The 26,722-nt window shown below is 40.2% G+C and overlaps 3 protein-coding genes across 9 annotated transcripts in view; 2 read left to right on the plus strand and 1 right to left on the minus strand.

The window, feature by feature from the left end:
- ZDHHC20 (zinc finger, DHHC-type containing 20) overlaps positions 1 to 12,742 on the plus strand; it is an 84,986-nt gene extending 72,244 nt beyond the window's left edge. For 3 of the 6 annotated variants that reach the window (XM_014528137.1, XM_014528138.1, XM_014528132.1), the window contains one exon: positions 12,499 to 12,742. In XM_014528137.1, the coding sequence (XP_014383623.1) occupies positions 12,499 to 12,590 (92 nt within the window). In that variant the 3' untranslated portion in view covers positions 12,591 to 12,742. Of the gene's footprint in view, positions 1 to 1,271; positions 1,996 to 12,498 lie in introns of those variants that run through there. The other 3 variants (XM_014528135.1, XM_014528134.1, XM_014528133.1) reach the window with 1 other exon arrangement.
- Positions 12,704 to 13,387, minus strand: MRPL57 (mitochondrial ribosomal protein L57). The gene is made up of 2 exons (XM_005879990.2): positions 13,283 to 13,387; positions 12,704 to 13,160 (listed from the first exon to the last, which is right to left on the minus strand). The coding sequence occupies exon 2, from the start codon at positions 13,153 to 13,155 to the stop codon at positions 12,847 to 12,849; it is 309 nt and encodes a 102-aa protein (XP_005880052.1). The 5' UTR covers positions 13,156 to 13,160; positions 13,283 to 13,387; the 3' UTR covers positions 12,704 to 12,846.
- A 25-nt stretch (positions 13,388 to 13,412) lies between these two features.
- SKA3 (spindle and kinetochore associated complex subunit 3) overlaps positions 13,413 to 26,722 on the plus strand; it is a 36,446-nt gene continuing 23,136 nt past the window's right edge. For both annotated transcript variants that reach the window (XM_014528131.1, XM_005880030.2), the window contains exons 1-5: positions 13,413 to 13,605; positions 17,361 to 17,422; positions 17,516 to 17,681; positions 20,786 to 21,194; positions 23,428 to 23,507. In XM_014528131.1, coding sequence (XP_014383617.1) covers positions 13,503 to 13,605; positions 17,361 to 17,422; positions 17,516 to 17,681; positions 20,786 to 21,194; positions 23,428 to 23,507 — 820 coding nt within the window. In that variant the 5' untranslated portion in view covers positions 13,413 to 13,502. The remainder of the gene's footprint in view (positions 13,606 to 17,360; positions 17,423 to 17,515; positions 17,682 to 20,785; positions 21,195 to 23,427; positions 23,508 to 26,722) is intronic.

A 26,722-nucleotide genomic window follows, 5' to 3' on the forward strand; every position in this document is an offset into this window, starting at 1 on the left:
TACCGGCTGCCATCTTGGCTGACAGTTAATTTGCATTAGGATATGCTGATTAGCCAATGGGAAGGGTAGCGGTCGTACGCTAATTACCATGTTTCTCTTTTATTAGTGTAGATGTGCTTATAGGGATAAATAACCTTGTTACAGTGACAATAGACAAAAAATGTGACTTGCCTACTATTGAAGAAATTCGATCCAGAGAAGAGTGACTAACACTAAAGTCTGAAAAAATGTTATTTATTTTGTAAAAGAGCAGCTTACTCTATAGGCAAGTACATGGATAAGCTATTCTTTACTGTGTGTCCAGAGACAGGAGCCACAGAAGACAGTCCAGGTGGATCTGCAGTCTGAGCAGTGAGGATAATTGCTAACCTTAAGTTGAACTGCAGGGATGTAGTGAAGTCTTTCCTGATGCTAAAGTTAAGGATGCAGCTGTCTGCAATCATTCAGTAGCTGAGCTCCGTGCTAGGTAGCATCTTGTGAAGGTGTTCAATTTTTAACAAACTTAAAGTGTTTTAGTTACCTACTGCCTATAATGAATGCCCACAAACCTAGCAGCTTCAGACAACACACATTCATTACCATAGTTCCTGTTGTCATGAGCTCATTTTTTTTTTTTTTTAAGGGTTGTCATCTGCAGTCTTAAGGAAGCCTTTGCTTCCTTGCAGGCATTTGTCGTGAGCATTCAGTTCTGTACCAAGGACCTAGAGCATGAGACCCAGGCAGAATCAGAACACAGGCACTCTGGCCAGGCTCATGTCAGGTGGAGCAGGCTGGACTCGGAAGATGAACAGCAGGAGCACCTGTCAGTGCCACTGAGAACTGTGGTACAGCAGTTGGGCCTCAGTCCTAGCTTTATTTCTTCTTAATATAGGCAGAATAGTGGCTGCTGCCTGTGATGGTTGAGAATCCCCAGCTAAAGTTCCTAGAACTGTTGCTGTGAGTCTTCCCTACATCCTTTCAACAGCCTTAGAAAGGTGTGGATAAGATGACTCTTCAGATTATGTCCAAGTTAACAGTAAGGGAAAACCCTGAGAATCTTTCTCTTTTAAAATGCTTTCTTGATGCTTCAGAGGAAGAAAGTCAGTGATATCCCTTATTTACTGCTTACAAAAATCATTATTATTACAGTTTAGTAATATTAAAATATTTATTTCTTATCTTGTTATATTAGTAGCTTTATATCTTAGCCCACAGAACCATTTAATAAATCTTGTTTTCAGAAATATAAAATCAAGTTTTAACCAATAACTCAATTGTTTCTGGTTTTATAGGTTTATAAAAACATGGACTGATATTTTCAGTATTATTTGCAAGAAAATTATCAGTGGGATGAAATAATTGAAGTATAACAGAAGATATATTTTTTCAAAAAAGGAAGCCTTCGTACAGATTCCTGGATCCACAGAAGCGCTACTGCAGAGCAGGAAGATGCCTTAATCTTAAGTCCAGCATTGACTTAAAGCTGCAAAAGTGACTTGATTTTACTTTGCAAATAACACTTATTGTTATGAAATGCTATAATATGTCGGATCACATGTTAACATGGCATATGTATTTTTTTTTGATACCTGAGTTACATTATCAGAGTTGTTTCTTGGTGTCTATATGAATTTTCACTCCAGAAACAGAAGCTAACAAATTCTCTTAAGTAAAGAACATCTAGGACAGTATGGTGGCTGAAACTGAATAATAATATCCAAATTACTGTTGCTTGTACTATGTAGGGAAAAGGAAATGACTGCTTTCTAAAAATTGGGTGTTTGATCATTTATAAATACTGTTTTATACTTTTCAACATTTTTAATAAAGATTTTTTATTGTTGGCTATACAGTAACACTCAGAAGGATTAAGATATCTAAATATAATGATTTACAATATGGAGCACATTTGTATAATTCATTGAAGGTTTAGTTCTAAGCATTAATACAACAATGTTGTATAGTGTTGTGCCCAAGGCTTAAAGGAAACTTGGCAGTATAAAAAAGATTTTTGTTTCTCTCTGATTTATAATTACTTTAAAAAAATTTTATTAGTATACATACAGGAGAACACAAAGGCACTCAGAAATATTGGACAAAGGCAGGCCCCACAACCCAGGCCCTGACCAGGAATCAAACTGTGACCTCCTGATTCATAGGTTGACACTCAACCACTGAGCCACACCAGTCAGGCAACCTGAGTAGTCATTTAAAACTTCCAGTCTCTGAAAGATGGATTCCACTCATAAATCCAAAATACTAAATCTGACTGAACAGCAACATCTTTCTACCTAGACACATACCCTCTTTTCCTTTTGAAATCCAGTCTAAGGGACAAGAAATGTTGCATCTATACAATATATATAAAACCCTAAGTGACCAGTCGCTACGACTCACACTGACCACCAGGGGGCAGACACTCAGTGCAGGAGCTGCCCCCTGGTGGTCAGTGTGCTCTCACAGCGGGAGTGCCGCTCACCTGACTGACAGGCATCAGACGCCAGGCTCACGGCAGGTGCAGTGGGGCCAGGATGAGTGGGAGCAGCGTGGTCCCTGGCCCAGATCGGGCTCCTCCCAGGCCGCTTTGCGCACTACTACATCCCTCAGGGGATGTCAGACTGACGGGTTCAGCCCAAAACCAGCAGTCCGACATCCCCCGAGGGGTCCCGGATTGCCAGCGGGCACAGGCCACGTTGAGGGACCCCTCCACCTCTAGTTAATTATAAATAAAAATTCAATATCTTACAAAGGAGAAACAATGTAAAAATGTCAATCCTTATTTATACTAGTCAGTCAAATATACACACACAAACCAAAATAATTGATTGCTTCCAGTAGTGGATAGAGATAAATGTTTTTTTAAAATATATTTTTATTGATTTTAGAGGGAGAAAGAGATAGAAACATCAGTGATGAGAGAGAATTATTGGTTGGCTGCCTCCTGCACCCCACACTGGGGATGGAGCCCACAACCCGGGCATGTGCCCTGAACGAAAATCAAACTGTGACCTCCTAGTTCATAGGTTGACGCTCCATCACTGAGCCACGCCAGCAGAGCTAAATGTTAACCAGAATCTATAATTATCTAGGATTATAGTTTTCTTATCTGTAACATAGGATTGAGAGGACGGGGTGATACCAATGACTTGGACTGGATGACCTCTAACATTCTTTGATTTCTGATTTTGCAAAATCACCTTACTTTTCATTCATCCAACAAATACTTCTGGAGTACCTTCTATACATCAAACAGTATACTAGGGATAGCTCTATACTTTCCTAATGTCATATACATTTTATTTTTTTCCACATAAGTTTTATAATAAACTATTCCAGGTTTACAATTTATAGGATTTGCCTAATTCCATTGACTAAATAGTAATATTGAATTTTAAAAGGAAGTTTCCACTTTGAACTGAAGGAATATGGTAGCTTTAAAAATATAATATGGATTCTTCCACTTTTTTTCACCTCTGTAGTCTTGATAATCTTTATTCTAAAAAACTTTTAAGTATGAGAGTTAAATGAGTGATACCAGTTACCAACCAAAATCATTATTTTGGCAGTTTCCATATGATAAAGAAATAGTCAATGTTTTAAACTTAATACTTTCAGAAATGATCTGGCACTGTTCATGAGTATTTCTACATCTAGATCAGGATTGCATGCACCTGATTAACAAGTGAGGAAACAATTTACCCCCTTAGTGTATTCAGGCACTTTTGTGGTGGTGTAATCTTTTAAGTTCTGTTATTCAATATCATCTTTAATAGTGTAGTAAACACCTTTTCAGAAATTTTCAATGAAAGCCTTTTAATTACCTTTGGTTTAATTAATGGCCAACATTTTACCACATTCTGAATAATATTTGGCTGAGTTTATTCATACACATTCACTACTCTTCAGTAAGGGCCTACTGGTATAGTGTGGGAATCAGGGACCAGCTGCCTCTTTGGTATTTCAACTGGTATTGGTTAGTGCTGTCACTCTTTGGGGAGAAAGGTCAAAATGAAGCCCTGTGAAAATTTATTAGTACTGTCTCTGGTCCTTCAAACACTTGAACAAATGTGATGACATTTAAGGATATTAAGTTGAATTTCAGGTATTGCCATTGCCATTAAAAAAAAAAAGTACACAGGAGACTTGATTTTACCTGGTACAAACTTACATTCAGTCCCTGAGGTATCTGACCAGTATCACTTTGCCAAACCAAAGAGTAGCTGCAGCAGAGTAGTTATTAATCAGGGACACGTTTACAGAGTTTAGTTTCATCTTTACATATGGCTGATTTTTAAAATATTTTTACATATTTAATGGTTCTGATTCAATGTGTCATAAGTTAATTTGACTAAGATTAGTTTAAATCAGATAGGCAATGTTTATTTGAATTTTATTTCCAATAGAATACAGATTTTTACTTTGTTTACAGAGTGTTTAAATTCAAGATTATCAGACATGTCAGATTTCCATTCAGTAAACTTTAAAGCAATAAATGTATATTAAGGGCTTGGTGTATATTAAGGGATTTGCATAGCTTATGTTTTGTTCTAGGAATAGCATTGTTATCAATGGAAAATACTTTTAATCTGTTACTACGAAATTAAGTATATTTTTGCATTTCAGCCAAAATAAAGATCAGATGTAATAATAATATGTAAGATACCGGTAATAATAAGTCAACAGGGGTTTCATATAATTAGAACTATGTTTTACAATTTAAATTTAAAATGCAATATAGATTCAGAAAGGTCCATATTTTTCTAACAAGTTCACTTTGTATTATTTTGTTGGTTTACATAAGGAAGCAAGGATTTGTATTTATATTAAAAGCTTGAGAAAGCTATTAGTCAAGTTTATTGTATTTGTACATGATTGCAGATGAGTGATGCCCATTTAAAAGAAAAGATGGACATTATTTTAAAGTGATCTTTAATGTTTTTATTTAAACAGATTTGAAATACAGTTTATTTTGGTTGTCTTTACTTACCGAGTCCCTCCCATAAGTCTTGTATTTGTTTTTCATAAATATAACCCTGGACCATGACTTAATGTTAATTTTTTGCTTTGTCTTTTGGATAGCCTAACTACATTAACATGAAGGCTGAACATTTTAAACTTTTTTCAAAAATCATAACTTACTTTTTTATATAAAAATAAAGTTCTGTGTTTGAACAGTTTGTTGTTGTTATAAAGTGGTATTTGCCAAATGAAAGAATAACTATTATTTTGGTCATAAATCTGGTCAAATATTGTTTAGTTAGAGAAAGAAATTTGGCTAATAATTTGGAGTAACTACATCTAAGACATTTAATATTTGAATGTAACAATATTATAGTTTACCTAAGCCAGAGGTATAGATTGCTTTATTCAAAAAGTTTTTAACTTAGTTTTTACTGAACATAATTTTCAATTCAGAAGTAACTTTTGGATCATAAGTACTTGCGAAACACTAGAAGTTGTTGAATTGTGGTTTTCAAAATGCTGAATAATAAATTTTATTTTATGTAGAATTCTTTTGTGGCATATGTGTTCCAATTCCCCTCCAACGGGACAGGTTAATAAGTTGAGGCTGCTGAATGAAGCAAGAAGGATCTGAGACAGAGCTGATTCCCAGGAACTGGCAGAAGCTGTAACCGGACAACCAAGGGGTCTGGTCACTACTTGAGCCAATTAAGCAGAGATAGGGTTGAATTGTTAAAGAATTTACCAGGCGACCGAAAAATACGCATGAGTACGAGAGGCACAGGAAAAACCCATTTATTTTCAGATGTTTCTCATGTACTAGTACAGGCCTCCGGGGAGGCTGTTTCTCTCCAAATCCTGAGCAAACCAATATGGAGGAAGCTTTCCCTTTATACCCTTTGGTTTCTTTGTCCCCCAAATATGGATCATACTTCTGGACCTTTCGCAGGCTTTGCAAAAAGCCCCATGTGCTGGGATGGGGGCAGTGAGACCACATCTCAAGGCCTGGCCTGGCGCCAGCACTGATAACTCCATCTGGGGGTTGTGTATTGTTCATGGTTTATGGCCTCTAAAATGGGAATAGTACTTTAGGTAAACAGGTCTTGCAGGACCAGATAATTAAAGAAGGGGCAGTGACTAGACCAGTGATGGCGAACCTTTTGAGCTCGGCGTGTCAGCATTTTGAAAAACCCTAACTTAACTCTGGTGCCATGTCACATATAGAAATTTTTTGATATTTGCAACCATAGTAAAACAAAGACTTATATTTTTGATATTTATTTTATATATTTAAATGCCATTTAACAAAGAAAAATCAACCAAAAAAAATGAGTTCACGTGTCACCTCTGACACGCGTGTCATAGGTTCGCCATCACTGGATTAGACTATAGGCTAACAAGAATGTGCATTAGGTTACTGGCACAGATTCAGATTGCTAGCCCCCCTAAAATGTCTCATTTTCCCCATCAGAATCATATATGAATATTTATTCCATTAATGCTGGCAATATGGGAGAACAGGTCATCCACAAAAATCTGCTCTGCCTCTCCCCATAAGCCAGCTGCTTATATTGGGTAGAAGGACAAAGATTATGTGAGAAAGTAAGAATTATAGGCATAGGAAAGTAGGCACAGTATAATTACAGGTTACTGGTAATGTGGGCTGTGTGGGGGTTGCAGAGGGTGGGTGCCTTTGGGCACCTCTGAGATTACAGGCAATAGGGGCTGGGGATTGCGAAGGGCAGATGCCTCCAGGACTAGATTGTTTCAGCCACAAGGTTGTAAATCTTTCCATAATGATAGGCAGTTCTCGGGAAAGGAGGATGGACTGCATTCTGATGTTAGCTCCCATGTCCCCAGGCATATAAGTCTCAGCCAGGTTAGAATGCACTTTCTCTAATTAGAACAGAACAATCACAGTTAGCAGAGCATTAATAATATTTTTTTATAATTGTAGCTAGTCCCTAATATTCTATTTCTGCCCCTAACAAGGCCAGTAGATATGAAGCAACCTTTGGGAAGAGGTATGCTAATTCAGCCCTGTTTGGAGTAGGAAGGATTAACAACTAGATGGCCAAATTTTGACTCTTTAAAGAATAGAACTAATGATATCACTTTGGCCTTACTTTTCTCCTTTCTTATAAGCTAGCTTTTTGGAACCACTCTGGGAAAATTGAGTGATGTTGGCCTCTTGTACTTGTTTTACTTGCCCCCAGACTAGAGGGATGAGAACTAACATGTAGTTCCTTCTGTGTAACAGCTTTTTGTAGGTGGGGTTAACAACCCTATATTACTGTCATGGTCTTTAATGCTTCAGTGCCTTCCGTCTGGTACAGAGGTTTTACTCCTTAATTCAGGGCATCTTGTTTTTCCACCAAGAATGGCTCTTTCCCACCTTTCCCCACGCAATGTAATTCTTTTTATCCAGGCTTTCGAACTCCAGCAGCATTCTTCCATAACTCTCCATGGCCTCCACACAGACTAACATTTCTGGCTGCCTATCTAGTACTAATTTCATTTAGCCATATATTGGTTTTAAATACTTGCAACCCAACTCACTAGATTATAAATTTTTTTTCACTAGAGAAAATTTATTTGAGCAAGCAAAGAGAAAGTACACTCAAAGAGAAATTTGGAGCAGGTGGGTCAAAGAGCTGCCTAGATTATAAATTCTTGAGGACTTTTTCTTTATAACTTATTACCCACAAAATGAACACTGACGTTCAGAAAATAATTGAAGTGGTTAATTTAATGTCCATTAGATTTGTTAACTGTTGTGCTGCCTACGTTGCAGAGGACACCAGAGCCAATAAAATTATCTCAATCTCGAAGAATACTGAACTATCACATATTTTAGTGGAAGTATAAATTTATGGTGCAATATCTTTGGAGAACAACTTGATAATATCAGGTTTTCAAATGCCCATATTCTTTGACCTATCAGGTTCTACTTTTAGGAGTTTTATTGATTTACTTATGCATTATGAACAATAATTATAAGGATATTTGTTACAGTTCTGTTTGCATATGCAAAATATCTGAAAGGAGACACTGAACTATTAATTGGATTGCCTCCAGAGGAAAATGAGGGGTAATAGATTACAGTTCACTGTGTGCCCCTTTATGCTATTTCATTTTCATACCATGTGCATATATTACTTGTAAAAAAAGAAAAATGGTCCCTTAAATGGTCTATAGATCAGTGGGGGGAAAAATTATTTGACATGATGCTGGATTAATGTGCTATACATTTGGGGAAAGGTAAAGATGCTTCTGTTTGCCTCTGGCAACACATTCCAGATGGCTCATGGACTTTATCAGAAAATGAAAGCGGGAAGGTACTACAGGAAAAGATGGGTAAAGACTTTTATAATGGGATAGGAAAGGTATTCCTAGGCAGACATACTGCTGGTGATCATAAAAACAGATGTGAGGCCCTGGTGGGTTGCTCAGTGGTTAGAGCATTGGCCCACGTATCGAAGGGTTTGGGTTCAATTCCTGGTCAAGGGCATACTAGTATACCTGGATTGCAGGTTTCATCCCAGCCTGGGTTGGGGTCTGTGCAGGAGACAACAAATTGATATTCTTTCTCATGTCGATGTTTTTCTCTCTCCCCTCCATCCATCCCCTCCACACTCTTTAAACGTCAATGGAAAAAAATATCCTCGGGTGAGGATTAATAAAAATAAAAAAATAGGATTGATTGGTTACAGCATGGATAAAGATGCTCAGCTTCATTATTTTGCCTAAGATAAGCAATCATCAGTGTTGCCGAGGATATGAGCAAAGAATTATTTCTGATGGGGAGTATAAAATGGCTTAACTGTGAAAAAAAAGAATATGACAATATGTGTCCAAGTTTCACCACATAATCTCTCTACTGACAACCCCACTTTTAAAAATTCATATAGAGATGTGTATAATCCTATATAATAAAGAGGTAATATGCAAAATGACCATCACTCCAACACACAAGATGGCCGCCCCCATGTGGACACAAGATGGCCAGCAGGGGAGGGCAGTTGGGGGTGATCAGGCCTGCAGGGGAGGGCAGTTGGGGGCGACCAGGCTGGCAGGGGAGCAGTTAGGCGTTGATCAGGCTGGCAGGGGTGTTTAGGGGGTGATCAGGCCAGCAGGCAGAAGCGGTTAGGGGCAATCAGGTAGGCAGGTGAGTGGTTGGGAGCCAGCAGTCCTGGATTGTGAGAGGGGTCCCAGATTGGAGAGGGTGCAGGCTGGGCTGAGGGACACACACACACACACACACACTGTGCACGAATTTCATGCACCAGGCTTCTCGTGTGTGAGATAATAGAAAATATATGTATTGGTCCCTGACCCCAGTTCCTGGCACAGCTCCTAAAACCCTTGTAATTTTCTAAGTAAGAGCACTAGAAGCTTATTTTGTTCCAATGAGGTGACTGAGTGGGCTCCTGGATGGAGACTGGTCATCAGAAAGATTAGAAAAAGCTTGGAACTTCCAGACCTATCCCTCCTACTCCAGAGAGGGAAGAAGGGCTGGAAATGGAGTCACTTACCCATGTGAGGAAGATTCCATAAAATCCCAATCATAGGAGGTTTGGAGAACTTGCAGGCTGGCACCCTAACTCAATGGGGACTAAATCTGTGCTTGGGACCCGCCCAGACCTCACCCTATGCATCTCTTCATCTGGCTGATCATCTCTGTCCTTTATCATATCCTTTAATGAACTGCTGGCGTGTTTCCCTGAGTTCTGAGCTGCTCGAGCAAATTGATCCAAACTGAGGAGGGGTTATGGAAACCTTTTATTTGTAGCCAAGATGAACAGCAGTTGTGGGTAACTTGGGGACCTATTACTTGCAAGGGGCAACTGAAGCAGGGTGGGGAACAGTTTTGTGGGAGTAAGTCTATGTCCAGGTAGATAGTGTCAGAATTAAATTCTTTGCAGCTGGTGTTGCAAAGAATTGCTTGGTGGGGGGAAAAAACCCTCCATATTTGGTGACCTTAAGTAAAGTGTTTCGTGTGTAGTAAAGGAGACACACTGGAGAGAAACACAGAACTGGGTTCTTCCCCACGTAGAAAGAAAAAAAATCTTACCTACAAGTGAGGCTAGTATTTGAGAGGCTTTTTAAAAAACAGTAAATATTGATGAACATTGGCACCTTGGCCAGTGTGTGCAATGGTTGGAGCTTCGGCCTGCACACAAAAGGGTCTCGGGTTTGATTCCTGGTCAAGAGTACGTACCTCAGTTGGGGGTTCACTCCCCACCCCCAGTAGGAACATGTGTGGGAGATAACCAATCGATCTCTCTCCCTCACATCAGTTTTTCTCTCTCTCCCCCTCCCTCCCTCCCTCCACTCTCTGAAAAGCAATGGAAAAAAATATCCTTGGGTGAGGATTAACAACAAAAAAGGAAATTGGCTAAATTGTTACTGTGTTGATACAATATTTAAAATATATTTTATTGATTTTTTACAGAGAGGAAGGGAGAGGAAATAGTTAGAAACATCGATGAGAGAAACATCAATCAGCTGCCTCCTGCACACCTCCTACTGGGGATGTGCCCGCAACCAAGGTACATACCCTTGACCGGAATTGAACCTGTGACCCTTCAGTCCCCAGGCTGACGCTCTATCCACTGAGCTAAACCGGTTAGGGCAAGATTCTATATTTTTATATTCATAAAATTGAAATAACTCCATGGGGAAGATCTTAGACATTAAGTGAGCCCTAGCTGATTTGGCTCAGTGGTTATAGTGTTGGTCCCTCAGACTGAAGGGTTGAGGGTTCAATTCTTATCAAGGGCATGTCCTTGGTTGCAGGCTCCCTGGCTCCCATCAATGGATTTATCTCTCACATTGATGATTCTCTCTCCCCTTCCCTTCCTCTCTCTAAAAATCAATGGAAAAAATATTATTGGGTGAGGATTAACAATAAAAACATTAAGTGAAAAAAATTGCAGAAATCTATATACATAGTATGATCCCACTGAGGGTTTTAAAAGTCCATGGTCCATGTTGTGTACCTGTGTGGACTCATGTTTAGTTTGTGTGTGTGTGTGTGGGGGGGGGGGCAGGGGGGGGACAGAAGGCAGTGAAATATTTCTCTTCTGTGCATTTTGAAAATTTCTTATTAAACACATAGTTAAGATTTCTGGATTATACAGCAATCCAAATCCAAGTCACTGTTATTACTGGGAGGGTAATTTTGGAGTTCCTTAAATGTTTTCTCACAGGTAAAACTGTCCCAAACGATAGTGTTGGGGGACTCCTTCCATGCTGTCCTGAACCTTTCACGTGTCAGGCAACCTCCAGATTCTTGACTCATGCAGGAAAATTTTCAAGACAGAGTCCAGGTAAGTTTATTAAAGCTTGGGCCAGAGAGGCAAAGGAAGGGCCCCCTGGAGGCAGGACCCGGGGATAAGTCTGTGACAGTTGCTGCTGCTGCTGCTGCTGCTGCCCATGGTTCCCCTGGGACTCATCCGGAACCCTAGGACAGAAGGTGCAAAGTATATGCCTGAAGAAAGGGGACACAGGCATGCTCAAAGAAGAGCACACACCAGGAGGTCTTTGTCCTGAGGGTTTTATCTATTTCTATGGGTGAGAATTTTAGGGGAGGCTCCAAGGCAGTATCTCAACAATATTTACTAGACTTCTGAGTGTGTCCTTTGGTAACTGATGTATTCAGAGTATAAGGAAGTTTGGGGTCATTTTCTGATTAGTTTCACTTCTATCTTGGATTAGTCTGATTCTAATTGTGTTTTGTTGTTATCTCCCTAAGGTGATTTAAACCACCTGCTCTTAGTGTTGTGGCAGAATGCACCGGAGAGTGATCAGCCGGCACTCTGAGGGAGGAAAGTTTACCCTTTATTTCGAAGATCTGCTAGTCCAGGGGAATTCCGGATCCAAAGCCTGAACCCAACTTGTGGGGAGGCTCTGACCTATGCATCTCCTCCTGTGACGGGCCCCTGAGGGTCCCCGCAGCTCCAGGTGGGGGCCTGCTCCCCAGCTCTGCCCAAGTCAGCTGTGGTGGGGCCCTGGGGTTAGGCTCTGCAGCTCCGCCCAAGTCAGTCAGAGTGGGGAAGTAAGACTACAGTTTTAACCAGATACTGAACTAGGTTGCAAACTCCCCTCCTGCTCCTGCCCCTGCCCCCTGCCCCCCATTTTCCTTTTCATTAGTTATCTTTGGTTAGGGAAGACAGAATCTCTGCTCAGCAGTTTCAAGTTTGTTCAGCCATTTGTCTGTTTCTCCATTCCACTTACCTGGGAATTTTCCTAGTTTCTTACTAACCTGCCTCAATAGAATTACTGTATCGGGTGACACATGTAAAAGTGCTTGACTGTTTTTATCCAGAAAAAGGTTATTTGAAAGAAAAGATCCACAGCTGATTAACTGTATAATATGTTAATTTTATCCCGATAAAGTTTTTTTTCTGATAAAGTTTTTTAAAACACACCTTCATGCAACAGTTCTGGTAAAAACCGTTTTACTTCATTTTAATGTCCACTGTTGGTAGAAGAAAAAAAAGACATTTTTAGGAATATATTTGACTGACAAAGCTTGTTTTCATTTACGTTTAGGCAACCCACTGGATGTCACACATACAGACTTCAAACCATTAGTTTGCAGTTTCATCACAGGTTCCCCCAAAATGCATCTTACATCACTATAACCCGGGTGAAGAAACAGAAACACGAGAGAGAAGCTGGAGCTTGAAGACCTGATGTTCTGAACGCTCTGCTCACGACTCTGGTCCAAAGGTCATTTTTTAAAATTGAACTTATTGGGTGACATTGGTTAATAAAATTATACAGGTTTCAGGTATACTACACTACAGTATGTCATCTGTACGGTGTATTGTTTACCGCGCCAAGCCGAGTTTCCTGGCGGTCACAGTCTCTAACGCTCCTGGTTCCAGGGCGCGGTCGTTAGGACCACTTCTTGGTGACGTTGAGGTGGTTGAGCTGGTCGACGAGCCGCCGGTGCGGCGGGAACTTGGCCTCCTGGGCCGCCTTGATGGCCTGGAAGGCGGCCGCCCTGCGGGCCGCGGCGTGCCCGAACTCTTGCGCGGCGCTAAGAAAGGGAGCGCTCAGCCAGTAGTGGTTCTCCGCCTCCGTCTCCAGGCGGCGGATAGTGTTCTGCTTCGCCTGGAAGGACACGGAGCGCGGCCGCCGATGCTTTCCGATCCACTGCCGGCCAGGGATGCGATTGCGGAGCACGACCGCGGTCAGGAACATGGCGCCTGTTGCGAACAGAGACCGGGAACGGATTGGCCACGCGCCCGGCGCCGGGGCAACCAGCGTCTCCGGAGAAGTCCTCGCCCACCCAAGATCCCCGAGTGGCCACGAAAGCCAGGGCACTCACCAGTCCACCGCCTCGCGAGCCCGAGTCCCTTCGCACGCCGACTGACGCACCGCCCGTAGTGCGTTGGCTCCGCCCGGCGTGGGCCTCCTCCGCGGGAGATGGCTCCCGCGAGACTTCGGCTCCCGCGAGAGAGGACTAGTGCGCCAGCCGCGGGACCAACGAAACTTCCGGCGCCGGGGATTCAAGCGAGTGGCGGGGCCCGCGGCGCTGGGTGCTCACCATGGACCCGATCCGGAGCTTCTGTGCGAAGCTGCGGTCTCTGGCGGTCACCTTGGACAGCGAAACGGCGCGGCTGCAGCGGGCGCTGGAGAGGGAAGATGGCGGTGAGAGCGGCGGGTGGGTGGCGTCGAAACGGGCACACTCCTCGGGTGGGCCGTTATCCGCCGTGGGAGGGAGCCGCTGGGTACGAATGCGGACGGCGCGGAGAGGGCAGCCACGGGAGGTCACTGGGGCCGCCCTCCCTGATTCGCTCCTCCGCCCCGGGGGTGGGCTGACCCCCGCGCCCTCCCGAGAAGAAAAGCAGCGCTGTTGCTGTGTAGCCTGGAGAAACACGTGGTGCGAGTCAAACCTAAGTTGACACATTGAGCTCAGCCTGCGCACCTGAGTTACACTTGGTGTGCTTGCTAGTCGTACAGAATCTGTACTTATCACTAACACACAAATGGAACAAAATTAGCTCCCTTTACAGTGCAGCTGTTCAGCATTGCCCTCCGCATGTATAGTGATGGTCCACAGTTGCAGTAAACGTCTATTTTTCCCAGCAAACAGTGTGGCCAACACAAACACCAGGACTCAGTACTGCTCTTTTTTTTTTTTTTTTTTTTTTTTTTTTTGGTAAGTAAAGTAAAATTCTTCACTGACCTTTGTATTAGGGATTTTTTAAAATTGAAAGAGTAGTTCAGACTTAATAAATGTCATAATTTTAATGTGCCTTAAAATATTGCATCCTGTAGAGTCCTTTTACTTCAATTATTTTGTTAAAGGTTATCCAGCCATTTAAAAATGTTTATTCTTGTGACTGTAAAAACTATCTGTATGTGTGCATCGCAAAATTTTGAGATATAGAAAAATAGAAGAAATAAATATATCCTGTAACTGCACCATCAGAGGACACCACTCAATGTTTTAGTAGCTTTTCTATCGTTCTTATTTTTAGAATTCCTTTATTTTTCTTGGATTTTGTTTACATAGTTGAAATAATGCTATAAGACAGGAAAGTATACTAGCATTTTAAAATTATTTTTTAAATTATTTTTTAAAGTTATTGATTGATTTTAGAGAGAGGAAGGGAGAGAAACATGATTTGTTGTTCCACTAATTAATGCATTCATTGGTTGATTCTTGTATATGCCCTGACTGTATTGCACCACTATCTTGGCATATGGGGAGGACGCTCTAACCAACCAATTTACCCAGCCTGGGCCAGCTGCGTTTTAAAATTCTTGATATTGCAGGGCAGGTGGTGTTCAGTGGTTGAGCTTCAAACTATGAACCAAGAGATCACTGTTCGGTTCCAGGTCAGGGCACATGCCCAGATTGCAGGCTGGATCCCCAGTGGGGGTGTGTGTGGAAGGCAGCTGATCAGTGATTCTCATCATTGATGTTTCTATCTCTCCCTCTCCTTTCCTCTCTGAAATCAATAAAAATAGTTTTTAAAAGTTATTTAAAAGTATATACATATATTTTAAAAGTTCTTGATATGTAGCTGAATTGCTTTCCACAAAGCTTTTGCAAATTTACCTTCTTACCAACATATTACTGTGTACACAAATTCTGCCTTTTCTTTTGGTTTTACAAGAAAAAGTTGGAATAATTTTTTTAATCCAGGCCCATATATATTACAGGAAATATAAGAATAGTGAACATTAGAGAAAATGGTCACAAAAAAGTTTTACCTTTTATTATCACGGTGATGTCATTAAATTGGTTGACTTTTAAACATTTTTATTGAGATGTAATTAAAATACCACAAAATTGGGCATTTAAAGGATACAATTCAGTGGTCTTTTAGTATATTCACAGTTGTACAACTGTCATCACAATAAGTTTAGGTTTTCATCATCCCCAAAAGGAACCCATGTGATTGTTAGCAGCTCACAATCCCACCTCCATCTACCACACTAGTCTTATGCAAACACTAATCTACCTTCTTTCTTTATAGATATGCCTATTCTGGACATTTTATATAAATGGAATCATACATATGTGATCTTTTGTGGCTGACTTGTTTCACTTAGCATCCATGTCAGTGTGTATCAGCAATTTATTTTACATTCATGTGCAAGTTTTCATTTGAATATAATGTTTTCAGTTCTCTTGGGTATACTCTTGGGTAAAACAAAGTGAATTGTTTCCCAAAGTAGATGTGCCATTTGTATAGTTCCACCAGCAATGAATGGGGGTTGCAATTTATTCACATCCTCATCAACATTTGTTATTACCTGTCTTTTTTATTGTAGACATCCTAGTGTGTATAAAGTAGAAAATCATTGTGGTGTAGAGTTGCATTTCCCTAATGAAAACTGGTTGACTTTTTTTTTTAATGTGTTTTTATTGATTTTAGAGAGAGAAGAAAGGAGAAGGCTAGAGATAGAAACATGATCGGCTGCCTCCTGCACGCTCCCTACTGGGGATCTAGCCAGAAACCTGGGCACATGCCCTGACCAGGAATTGGGAATCCAACCAGTGGCTCTTGGTTCATGGGTCAACGATCAACCACTGAGCCACATGGGTCCAGCAGAAAATTGGTTGACTTTTAACAGGTAGAAGGAGATCTTCAAAGGAGACATGTTTTAGGAAAAAGAAATACAATTCCTTTTTTGCTGTTGTTGTTAAGCCTCACCTGGAGATATTTTTCCATTGATTTTTAGAGAGAGTGGAAGGGAGTGGGAGAGACACAGAGAGAGAAACATCAATGTGAGAGAGACAGCATTGATTGGTGCTCCCTGCTCACACTCCAACCAGGATCAGGGATCGAGCCTTCAACCCAGGTTCGTGCCCTTGACCCAAATCCATCCCTGGACCCTTCAGTCCATGGGCTGACTGACACTCTATCCACTGAGCCAAATCAGCTAGGGCAAGAAACATAATTCTTTTTAAAAAACTGCCTTTATTTTATAGATAGGACCATCTGATTAATAAGAAAGGTGACAGTACAGTGGGTAAAGGATGTTTTTTCAGTAAATGGTGCCAGGTCAATTGTATACTCAGGGGAAAAAACATGGGTCTTCATCCTTATCTCATTCCATACAGAAAAATCAATTCCAGATGGATTTTATTTCTGAATGCAAAGGAAAGCAATAAAGCTTTTAGAAGAAAATATAAGTGTTATCAGTAAAGAAGATTTGTAAAATATGAATCAAAAAGTGCTTGCCATATAGGAAAAAATTGCTCAGTAGGACCATGTTCTCACCTCTTGTCCCCCCCCCTCCCTTCCTGATCTGAGTGTTGATTATGTAGGTGTTTACTTTGAAAGTTCATCAAGCTGTATACTTAGGATTTCTGTACTTTTCTATGTGTATGTTATCCTATATAATAAAAGCCTAATATGCAAATCGACCTAATGGCGGAACTACCGGTCGCTATGACATGCACTGACCACCAGGGGGCAGATGCTCAATGCAGGAGCTACCCCCAGCCCGCAGGCCCTAGGCCAGCCAAGGTGGGTGCTAGTGGGGGGGCCCCCCGTCACCCCGTAGAGGGAGGCGACTGGTGGCAGTGGGGCGATCAGGGGGCGGGGCTGGCCGGTGAGCGGGCCGGCACCGCCCCCCCAATTGCCCTGCTATTCGCCTCCAAGGCAGGTGCCAGCGGGGGGGCCCCCCCCGATTGCCCTGCCGGTCACTCCACAGATCAGCCGTGATCGCTGGCCAGGCCTAAGGACCCTACCCGTGCATGAATTTCGTGCACCAGGCCTCTAGTAGTTTAATAACAATTTTAAAGAAAGGCCTAACACTTTTCTTTGTGATTAGCAGGATATAAATTACAAATCAATATCTACAAGAATTTTGTAATTCTAAAAATAAACTGAATTATATTTTCTATTTTCCCCTCCTTTTTCTTTTCAATACTCATGTTGAAGACTTTGAAGGTTATGCAGTGAGAATTTTACATGACCTTAATTCAGAAGTTCGGACTCTAAAGGTATCACTCCTATAATATTTATCATTTTAAAAATATAAATAAACTTAGTAAAAAGTTAGAGAAACTATAATGTACTTTCTTTCCTCCTAAAAGGGTAATGTCAATATTCTTCTTGATAAAGCAAGTTTGGAAAGTCAAGAAAGCATTGGTTTCATAAAGGCAACAAAAGTACTGATGAAAAAAACCTCAGTGGATATTATAAAAATAAGAGAGCTTTTCCAGAAGTATGGATATAATCCACGGGCCAAGAAAAATTCAGGTATGGATAACTTGTATTTTATAGGGTTTGTTTAGTATCAAAGAGAAAGGGCAGCATGATTCAGTAAGACTATTTTGGCTTTGCCGTGGTTTCTAGTTCTTGCTCTGCCATTATGTGACCATCATTTTATCATTTATTCAATAACCACTGTGTGTTGTCCTTTCTAAATGCTAGATAAGAACTAACACAATGTTAGATGAAAGAACAGATATGTTGATTTACTTCAGCATAGTTGGTTTCTAGTCAGCTCTGCTAATAAATGAGACTGACCTTCGGGCATGTCCCCCCCCCCCCCCCTTTTTTTTAATCTCAAGTTCCTCTTCTGTAGAATGAGAGATTTTTGCCTATATAAAATGACAAAGACCTTTTCAGTTTTAAAATTCTAATAAAGAGTAGTATAGCATAGTGGTTTTAAATTCAGAGCCAAACTGCCTGAGTTCAAATCTCTGATTCCACCACTTAACCAGATGCATTGTCTTTGACCAGTTCCTCAACCTCTTATCTCGGTTTCTCATTCACAAAATGGAGATGTTTAATAGTCTCTACCTCTCAGATTGTATTAGGATTAAATAAGATAAAGTTTACTTAGAACAGTATCTGGCATGTTAATTTCGAGGTGTTAACTGTTGTTATTGTTGTGTCCATACCTTTGTTTGACCAATTTGAGCTTCAGTGTCCTCATTTCCATTATGAGAGTGATCTTTGTACATAAATAAAGCATTAATTAAGTTCAACAAATATGTACTGAAGATTTTTGTGAAAGGTATATTAAACAGTCCACAAGGTGTAAAAGAAACAATTCAATTGACTTTGGTGTGTACAAGCTATGGATTCAAATACTGACTCCACCATCTACACACACTACTACATGTGTGACTAGACAATTTTTCAAATTGCTTTTCCCTCACTTGTGAAATGGGGATGATCATGGTGATGATTTTATTTTATTAATCTCATCACTGACAGCCTTGTGATAAGCACAACAAGAGGTTTTTGGTAGTCGTAACATTTTTCAGAATTAATAGAAAAGCATAATGTCAAAACAGAACTCGGTGAATCAGCAGCTAGCTCTTCCACGGCCAAAAGCCATGAAATCAAAGTTTATTATAACTTTTTTTTAGATGATGCACCCTGCAGATTTAATGTGTCCTGGTTTATGTACAGAAATAGTACCCTATCCTGGTTAATTTCCAGTTGCTGATCAAAACAATGAAAATTATATCTTCAAAAACAAGTGTGCACCTCTACTCCCTCGTCTGTTGCATCTCTTAGCTGATCAACTAAATGTATAGCCTAAATTTATCCCTTTCCTCTTCCTTTGGATCCAGGCGATTCTGATAAGGATTTCCACCAGTATCTCATAGATCCTATTTGAACTATAGACCTTCCTTTAAAAGATGAAGTAAAAAGCCCGTCAGGCGTGGCTCAGTGGTTGAGCGTTGACCTATGAACCAGGAGGCCATGGTTTGATTCCCGGTTGGGGCAAATGCCCAGGTTGCAGGCTTGATCCCTGGTGTGGGGTGTGCAGGAGGCAGCCAATTGATGATTCTCTTTCATCATTGATGTTTCTCTCTCTCCCTCTCCCTTCCTCTCTGAAATCAATAAAAATATATTAAAAAAAAAAAAAAAAGATGGAGTGAACAGAAACAAAAGGACTTGGGCCCTAGCCAGTTTGGCTCAGTGGATAGAGTATCAGTCTGCGGACTTAAGGGTCCCAGGTTCAATTTTGGCCAAGGGCATGTACCTCAGTTGCAGGCTCGATCATGTCGAGGCAACCAAGGATGTGTCTCTTTCACATCAATGTTTCTCTCTCTCTCTCTCTCTCTCTCCCCTCCCCCTCCCCCTCCCCCACCTCCCTTCCACTCTTTCTCTAAAAATCAATGGAAAAATATGCTCGGGTGAGGATTAACAACAAGAAAGGACTTGGGCCCTAACCGGTTTGGCTCAGTGGATAGAGCGTCGGCCTGCAGACTCAAGGGTCCCAGGTTCGATTCTGGTCAAGGGCATGTACCTTGGTTGCAGGCACATACCCAGTAGGGAGTGTGCAGGAGGCAGCTGATCTATGTTTCTCTCTCATCGATGTTTCTAACTCTCTATCCCTCTCCCTTCCTCTCTGTAAAAAATCAATAAAAATATATTTTAAAAAAAGCACTTGGCACTGAAGGTGCCATCCTGGATCTTTTAACTCCAACTTTAGTTCCACACGAAATTCATTCATCAGTAGTGTACCCAGGAAATGACAAAGGACTATAGGGAAAAGTATAGTTGTTAGTCAGTTATTTAATCTAAAGTGTAGTGGTTAAACGTTAAGGTGTAGAGCTAGACGTAACCCTATTAAAGGTTGAGGAATGGCATATCTTTCTAATGCTGTCCTGTTATTTCTCTAGGCTTTTTAAAAATAAATAAATTTTTTTATTGCTTTCAGAGAGGGAGAGAGAGATAGAAACACCAATGATGAGAGAGAATCAATGATCGGCTGCCTCCTGCATGTGCCTCACTGGGGATAGAGCCCACAACCCGGGCATATGCCCTGACCAGTAATGGAACCGTGACCTCCTGGTTCCTGGTCGATGCTCAACCATTGAGCCACCTCGGCTAGGCTCTCACTAGGCTTTTGATTCTTGTGTTTCAGGCTGACAGGATAAAAATTTATTTTTATATAACAGTCTTTCCTTTTTATGCATCTGTAAGTTAAATATTTAAATTAATATTTTTATACTTTATGTTGAATCTAGATTGTAGTTAATTCCACACTGTAATTACTGTCATTAAATGATAAAATAGTTTCACAATATATTAAGAACTGGTAAATTACATTAACTGGGGAAGGAAATTGGACTTATATTTGTAGGTATTGATTTTTCATCTTTTAATACTTTAGTTTACTTCCTTTCTCTAATATGTCATCAAAATGGGATATGGGTGGACAAGAGGTGCATATCAGAAATTTACTAAAGGTACAATTAGAATAAAACCTTAGAGACTGAGGACAGAATCAGGACTTTTACTGATTAAGGACATTTCAAATGAAACTGTTTTATGTGGTTTTAGTACTTGAGATTTCCTGATTTGATGTTTAAATACAATATGACCTTTTCTCCCAGAGGGTGAGCAAGAAGCCATTGACTCTAAACCAGAGTCCACTAGAGATGAAAACCTTCAAAAGCCTGATGTAAAGGATGATATGTCTAATCCTGTTGTTCCAAGCAGCTCTGTTTCTGAGAAGATTCCATGTAGTCCACAACTTTCAGATTTTGGACTTGAGCGGTACCTGATATCGCAAATTCCACCAAACCCTCCACAGGCAGTAAACAATCATAAGAAAGAGCCAAACATGTTAACTCCATCTTCCAAACAGTCACCAGTTGAAGTACTAAAAACTCCTAAATGTGCACTAAATATGGATGATTTTGAGTGTGTGACTCCTAAATTAGAGCACTTCGGTATCTCTGAATATACTGTGTGTTTGAATGAAGATTACACAATGGGACTTAAAAATGTGAAGAATAAAAGGTAAGCAGCTTTCTTAAAAGGTACAGCTTATCTAACTTCCTATATCTTTTGTATTTATTGATTTTTTTCCTAGAAGTATGATGTTTCAGACTGAGGTTTTCAGATACTTCTTATTTCAAACTTCCCTGAATCACCAACTCTAAGTAAAGTGTGAGCTGTAGATTTTTTCAGGTTAGATGCTATAAAAGGAGTCACACTGGCCTGAAAAAAAAAGGTGTTTGGTAAGATAGAGAAAGAAGAATAAAATTAAAGGATTGCCCTGGCTGGTGTGTTCAGTGGTTAGACCCAAAGGATCTCAGGTTCAATTACCTGGGTTGCAGGTTCCATCCCTGGCTGGGTTGGGGCGTGTACGGAAGGCAACCCATGAGTGTCTTTCACATCGATGTTTTTTCCTTCCTCCCTCCCTCTCTCCCGCTCTAAAAAATCTATGGAAAAAATATCCTTGAATGAGGATTAACAAAAAAGTATGTGTGTGTAAGTAAAGCTACAGTAAGTAAAACAGTATAAAACTGTCAGAGAATAGACCTATAACTGGGACAAAATTGCCCAGAAACAGATTAATTTATATCAGTGGTTCTCAACCTTCCTAATGCCGCGACCCTTTAATACAGTTCCTCATGTTGTGGTGACCCCCAACCATAAAATTATTTTCGTTGCTACTTCATAACTAATTTTGCTACTGTTTTATGAATCGTAATGTAAATATCTGATATGCAGGATGTATTTTCATTGTTACAAATTGAACATAATTAAAGCATAGTGATTAATCACAAAAACAATATGTAATTATATATGTGTTTTCCGATGGTCTTAGGCGACCCCTGTGAAAGGGTCGACCCTTTAATACAGTTCCTCATTTTGTGGTGACCCCCAACCATAAAATTATTTTTGTTGCTACTTCATAACTGTAATTTTGCTACTGTTATGAATCGTAATGTAAATATCTGATATGCAGGATGTATTTTCATTGTTACAAATTGAACATAATTAAAGCATAGTGATTAATCACAAAAACAATATGTAATTATATATGTGTTTTCCAATGGTCTTAGGCGACCTCTGTGAAAGGGTCGTTCGACCCCCAAAGGGGTCGAGACCCACAGGTTGAGAGCCGCTGATTTATATAATGAGTTGAACTTATTATGGCTTTCCTTTAAGTCAGAGATTCTTAATCTACTTCTAAGTCAAAACTCTCAATACAAAATGGTTCTTAAGCTTTTTTGAGCCATGTTTCCACTTTTTTTTTCTTCTTGATTTCAGAGAGAGGAAGGGAACAGAAGGGACAGCAATATCATTGATGAGAGAGAGTCAGTGATCAGCTGCCTCCTACACACACACACACACACACACACACACACACACACACACGGGATTGAGCCATAAGCCTGGCATGTGTCCCTGACCAGGAATCGAGCTGTGACCTCCTGGTTCATAGGTCGATGCCTCAACCACTGATCTACACCACTGGGCTATACTTTTTTTTTTTTTTTTATGTATTTTTATTTTAGAGAGGAAGGGAGAGGAATAGAGAAGCATCAATGATGAGAAAAAATCATGGATCAACTGCCTCTTGCACACCCCCTACTGGGGATAGAGCCCATAACCCTGGCATGTGCCCTGAGAATCGAATCATTACCTCCTGGTTCATAGGTCGATGCTCAACCTCAGCCATACCAGCCGGGCTGGGCTATACATTTTTTTTTTTTTTAAACACACAATTCTTTTAGCCCTGGCCGGTGTTGTTCAGTGGTTCAAGCATCAGCCTCCACACTAAGGGGTCCCAGATTCTATTCCGATTCCTAGTCAAAGGCACCTACCTGGGTTGTGGGCTCGCTCCCTGTACCCAGTCTGGGTGCATGCAGGAGGCAACCAATCTATATGTCTTTCTCTCTTTCCTTACCTTCCTTCTACTCTTTCTGAAAAAGCAATGGAAAAAATATCCTCTGGTGAGGATTAACAAAATAAATAAATAAAAATAAATAAAAAATAATTCTTTTAAAGAGAGAGAAACATCAATCAGTTGCCTCAAACTCACAACCTGGGTATGTGCCCTGACCAGGAATCAAACCTGCACTGCTACCTTTTGGTGTACACAATGACACCCCAACCAACTGAGTCATAAAATAGGAGTGAATATTCCTCCAGGCTTGATGATTTATTGTAAGATTAAATTTTCCCAGAGGTTTAATATTAACTTTTTTTTACCTTATAATTTCCCTATTAATCATGCCAGTGAGGAAGCTGTAGAAACAGAACCAGTGTCCAGTAATAGCACCACTGCTAGCCTCGTAAACCAGCAATTGGAAAAAAATGGTAAGTGTGAAAATCAAGTTACTTCTCAGCTATACTCTTTCCAGATGATCTTTGTACAAAAATGATGCACCACATACATATTCTAATAGCCTTCTGCATCTTTTCAGTTGGTGACATCCAGTTCTGTTAAGTACCACCATGCATTTCATTCATGTTCAGCATGATTTCATACGAGAGAAAGATAAAATTTTCTTTCTTTTTTACTCTTCCTTGTTATATTTAGTATTTGTCAGTTTGTTTTTAACATTTTAACTTAAAGCATATAAATATACATTCATTCACCAATTTTTTGATATAGAGCCAATAGCACCCTTTTTAAATTTAGCCTCAGCCTATTGATTAGAGTTCTACATTATCTTATATAAACTACACTCGGAATACATCAGCTACCATTCAAATTTTTTTTAAAGAGTACAAGAACTTAAAGGAAATTTCATGTAGTTTTCTCATATTTGTCCCAGCAAACTGAAAACACTGGTTTTCATGAAAATATAAAATAAAAAATTCTAGTTTTATGATTTCTTTGAATAATTATTTATACTTGTCTGATCTATACCAAATTTATTGGCAAATCTTTTAAAGTAACTTGTCTTTATGAAGTCTTTCCAGAGTTTTAGACATTATTTTCAGAAATATTCTCTTTACTAATTTCACTGACTTGTTATTAAATTAACAAGTACCTCTGGCATAAACAGGTGTAACAAAATGCAACTCATTCATAGTAAGCTTAGAACTCAACTTATAAGAAAAAACAAGACTATATTAAAGAGTAGCTTATTTTTTTAAAAAGGAGAGAAATTGGACCACTACCTTCCATCATACTCAGAAATCACTTCCCAGTGGACCATAATAAGGGAGACTGTCTTTTAAGACTTCCTGACTGAAATCCTTCAGTAGGCCATCAGCAGTATCCTATATAATACAAAGCTTAATATGCTAAGTGTCTGGTCATCTGGTCGGTCATTCAACCAATCAAAGTGTAATATGCTAATGATATGCTAAGGCCACTCAGCCACTCACTATGATGTGCACTGACCACCAGGGGGCAGATGCTCCAACAGGTAGGTTAGCTTGCTGCTGGGGTCTGGCCAATCAGGACTGAGCGAGACTGGCTGGACACGCCCTGGAGCCCTCCCGCGGTCCCTCGCCTGCTGGCCAACCTCCCACATCCCTCCCCGGCCCCGATCGTGCACCACTGGGGTCCCTCGGCCTGGCCTGCGCCCTCTTGCAATCCAGGCTGAGGGGGCCCCCCCCCCCCCAGTGTACGAATTTTGTGCACCAGGCCTCTAGTCTTATGAAAAGAATCGAAAGCTTACGTTTACCCATTAGTAATTTGGTTAAGTGGAGGCTTATTAAGAGAGTTTATGTTGTATTTTTGTTTGACCCTATTTCTATGCCACAAAAGCTATTAAAATTTTTATAGTCTGTACTTATTAAAATTTAGTAATGTCTTTACCATTTTCTTTGTGTTTGCCATTGCTTCTTACAGTTCACTCATTCCTTCTGGGTTTAGTTTTCTGGTTAAAGTACTGCCTTTAGCAGTTCTTTCAGAGATGGTTTATTCTGTGTTAAGTAATCACTAGTTCTGGATGACCCCCATGGGGATAGAGCCTGAGACCAGGGCACTTGCCCTGACCAGGAATTGAACCAGTGACCTCTTGGTGCATGGGTCGACACTCAACCACTAAGCCACACCAGCTGGGCTTTCACTCATTCTTGAATGATAATTTAACACGATATAGGTGACCAAATCAACATATGTCTTTCTTCAGTATTTTAAAGAAATTATTCCATGTGATCTGGTATCTTGCTGATGAGCAGAGGGCTATTGGTCTGATTAGCTTTTCTTTATAGAAAATCTCTTCTTTTTGGTAGCCTATAAGTTTTTATCTTTATCTTTGACATTCTTCATTTCTCTATAGTATGTTTGTTTTCATGTATTATGTTTATAATTTGGGATGATTTTTTAAACTGAGGACTCATCTAAGTCTGGAAAATACTGACATTATCTCTTTAATAATATTACTTTCCCCTAATTCCTCAATTTTTTTTCTCCTGAAATTCCTGTAAGATATACACTGAGTGGCCAGATTATTATGACCACCTTGATGTTGCTGATCAAGTTCCTCCTATCATGTTGATGGCGTATCCCAATGGAGATGGCTTCTTCCAACAAGACAGTGCGCCATGCTCATATTGTGCAGGAGTGATTTCAAGAACATGAGGGAGACTTTACCTTGCTTACGTTGCCCCCACAATCACCAGATCTCAATCCAATTGAGCATCTGTGGGATGAAGTTAAAAGAGCCATCAGGCAGCTGGTTTCACAACCATCAAATCTCACAGAACTGGACGGTGCTATTCATCAGGCCTGGTGTCAGATTCCTCGCATCACCTTCAACATCTCGTGGAATCAATGCCAAGAAGAATCGCTGCAGTATTGAAGGCAAAAGGTGGCCCAACGAAGTACTGCTGGGGTGGTCATAATAATCTGGCCGGTCATAATAATCTGGCCACTCAGTGTATATTGAAACTTACCCTTTAGCCTCCTCAGTTTAACTTCCATTTGATAGCTTCCTTCCCTTTTTCTTTGCTACTTTGTGCTTTAGACATCCTTCCAATTGCTGTTTCTCTCTTACACTGAGTCTAATTTATTATGTTAACCGATCACTTGAATTTTTACTCTAATGACTACATTTTTTGTTTTATAAGTTCTATTTTTCCTTCTGTATTGCTCTCTTGCCTTGGGATTTCTATGCCTCCATTTATCTCTTTGAACATTTTAAACACTTGTATCTGAAAGACTCTTTAAGGTATTCATTCTCTTGTTTGTCACTTTGATTGTCTTTCTTGGGGCTTGTTTCCTCACATGCCTTTAATTTTTAACCCATCTTTTTTTAATTAATTAATTAATTAATTTTTATTGTTTAAAGTCTTATAAATAGTAGTACATATGTCTCCTTTTTTTTCCAATTGACCTTCCCCCAGCCTCCCCTACTCCCCCGGCACATGCCCTCACCCTCCTCCCAGTGTCTTGCGTCCAATGGTTATGCTTATATGCATGCATACAAGTCCTTCGGTTGATCTCTTACCCCCCCCCCCCCCGCCATCCCTCCCCAGCCTTCCAGCTGTAGTTTGACAGTCTGTTTGATACTTCTCTGCCTGTGTATCTATTTTTGTTCATCAGTTTATAATGTTTTTTATTATCCATAAAT

This window comes from Myotis brandtii, unplaced genomic scaffold (assembly GCF_000412655.1).
Source record: "Myotis brandtii unplaced genomic scaffold, ASM41265v1 scaffold62, whole genome shotgun sequence".
Taxonomy (NCBI): domain Eukaryota; kingdom Metazoa; phylum Chordata; class Mammalia; order Chiroptera; family Vespertilionidae; genus Myotis; species Myotis brandtii.

Coding starts and splice junctions, on each gene's coding strand:
- MRPL57 (XM_005879990.2), bottom strand. CDS start 13,155: ATGTTCCTGACCGCGGTCGTGCTCCGCAATCGCATCCCTGGCCGGCAG.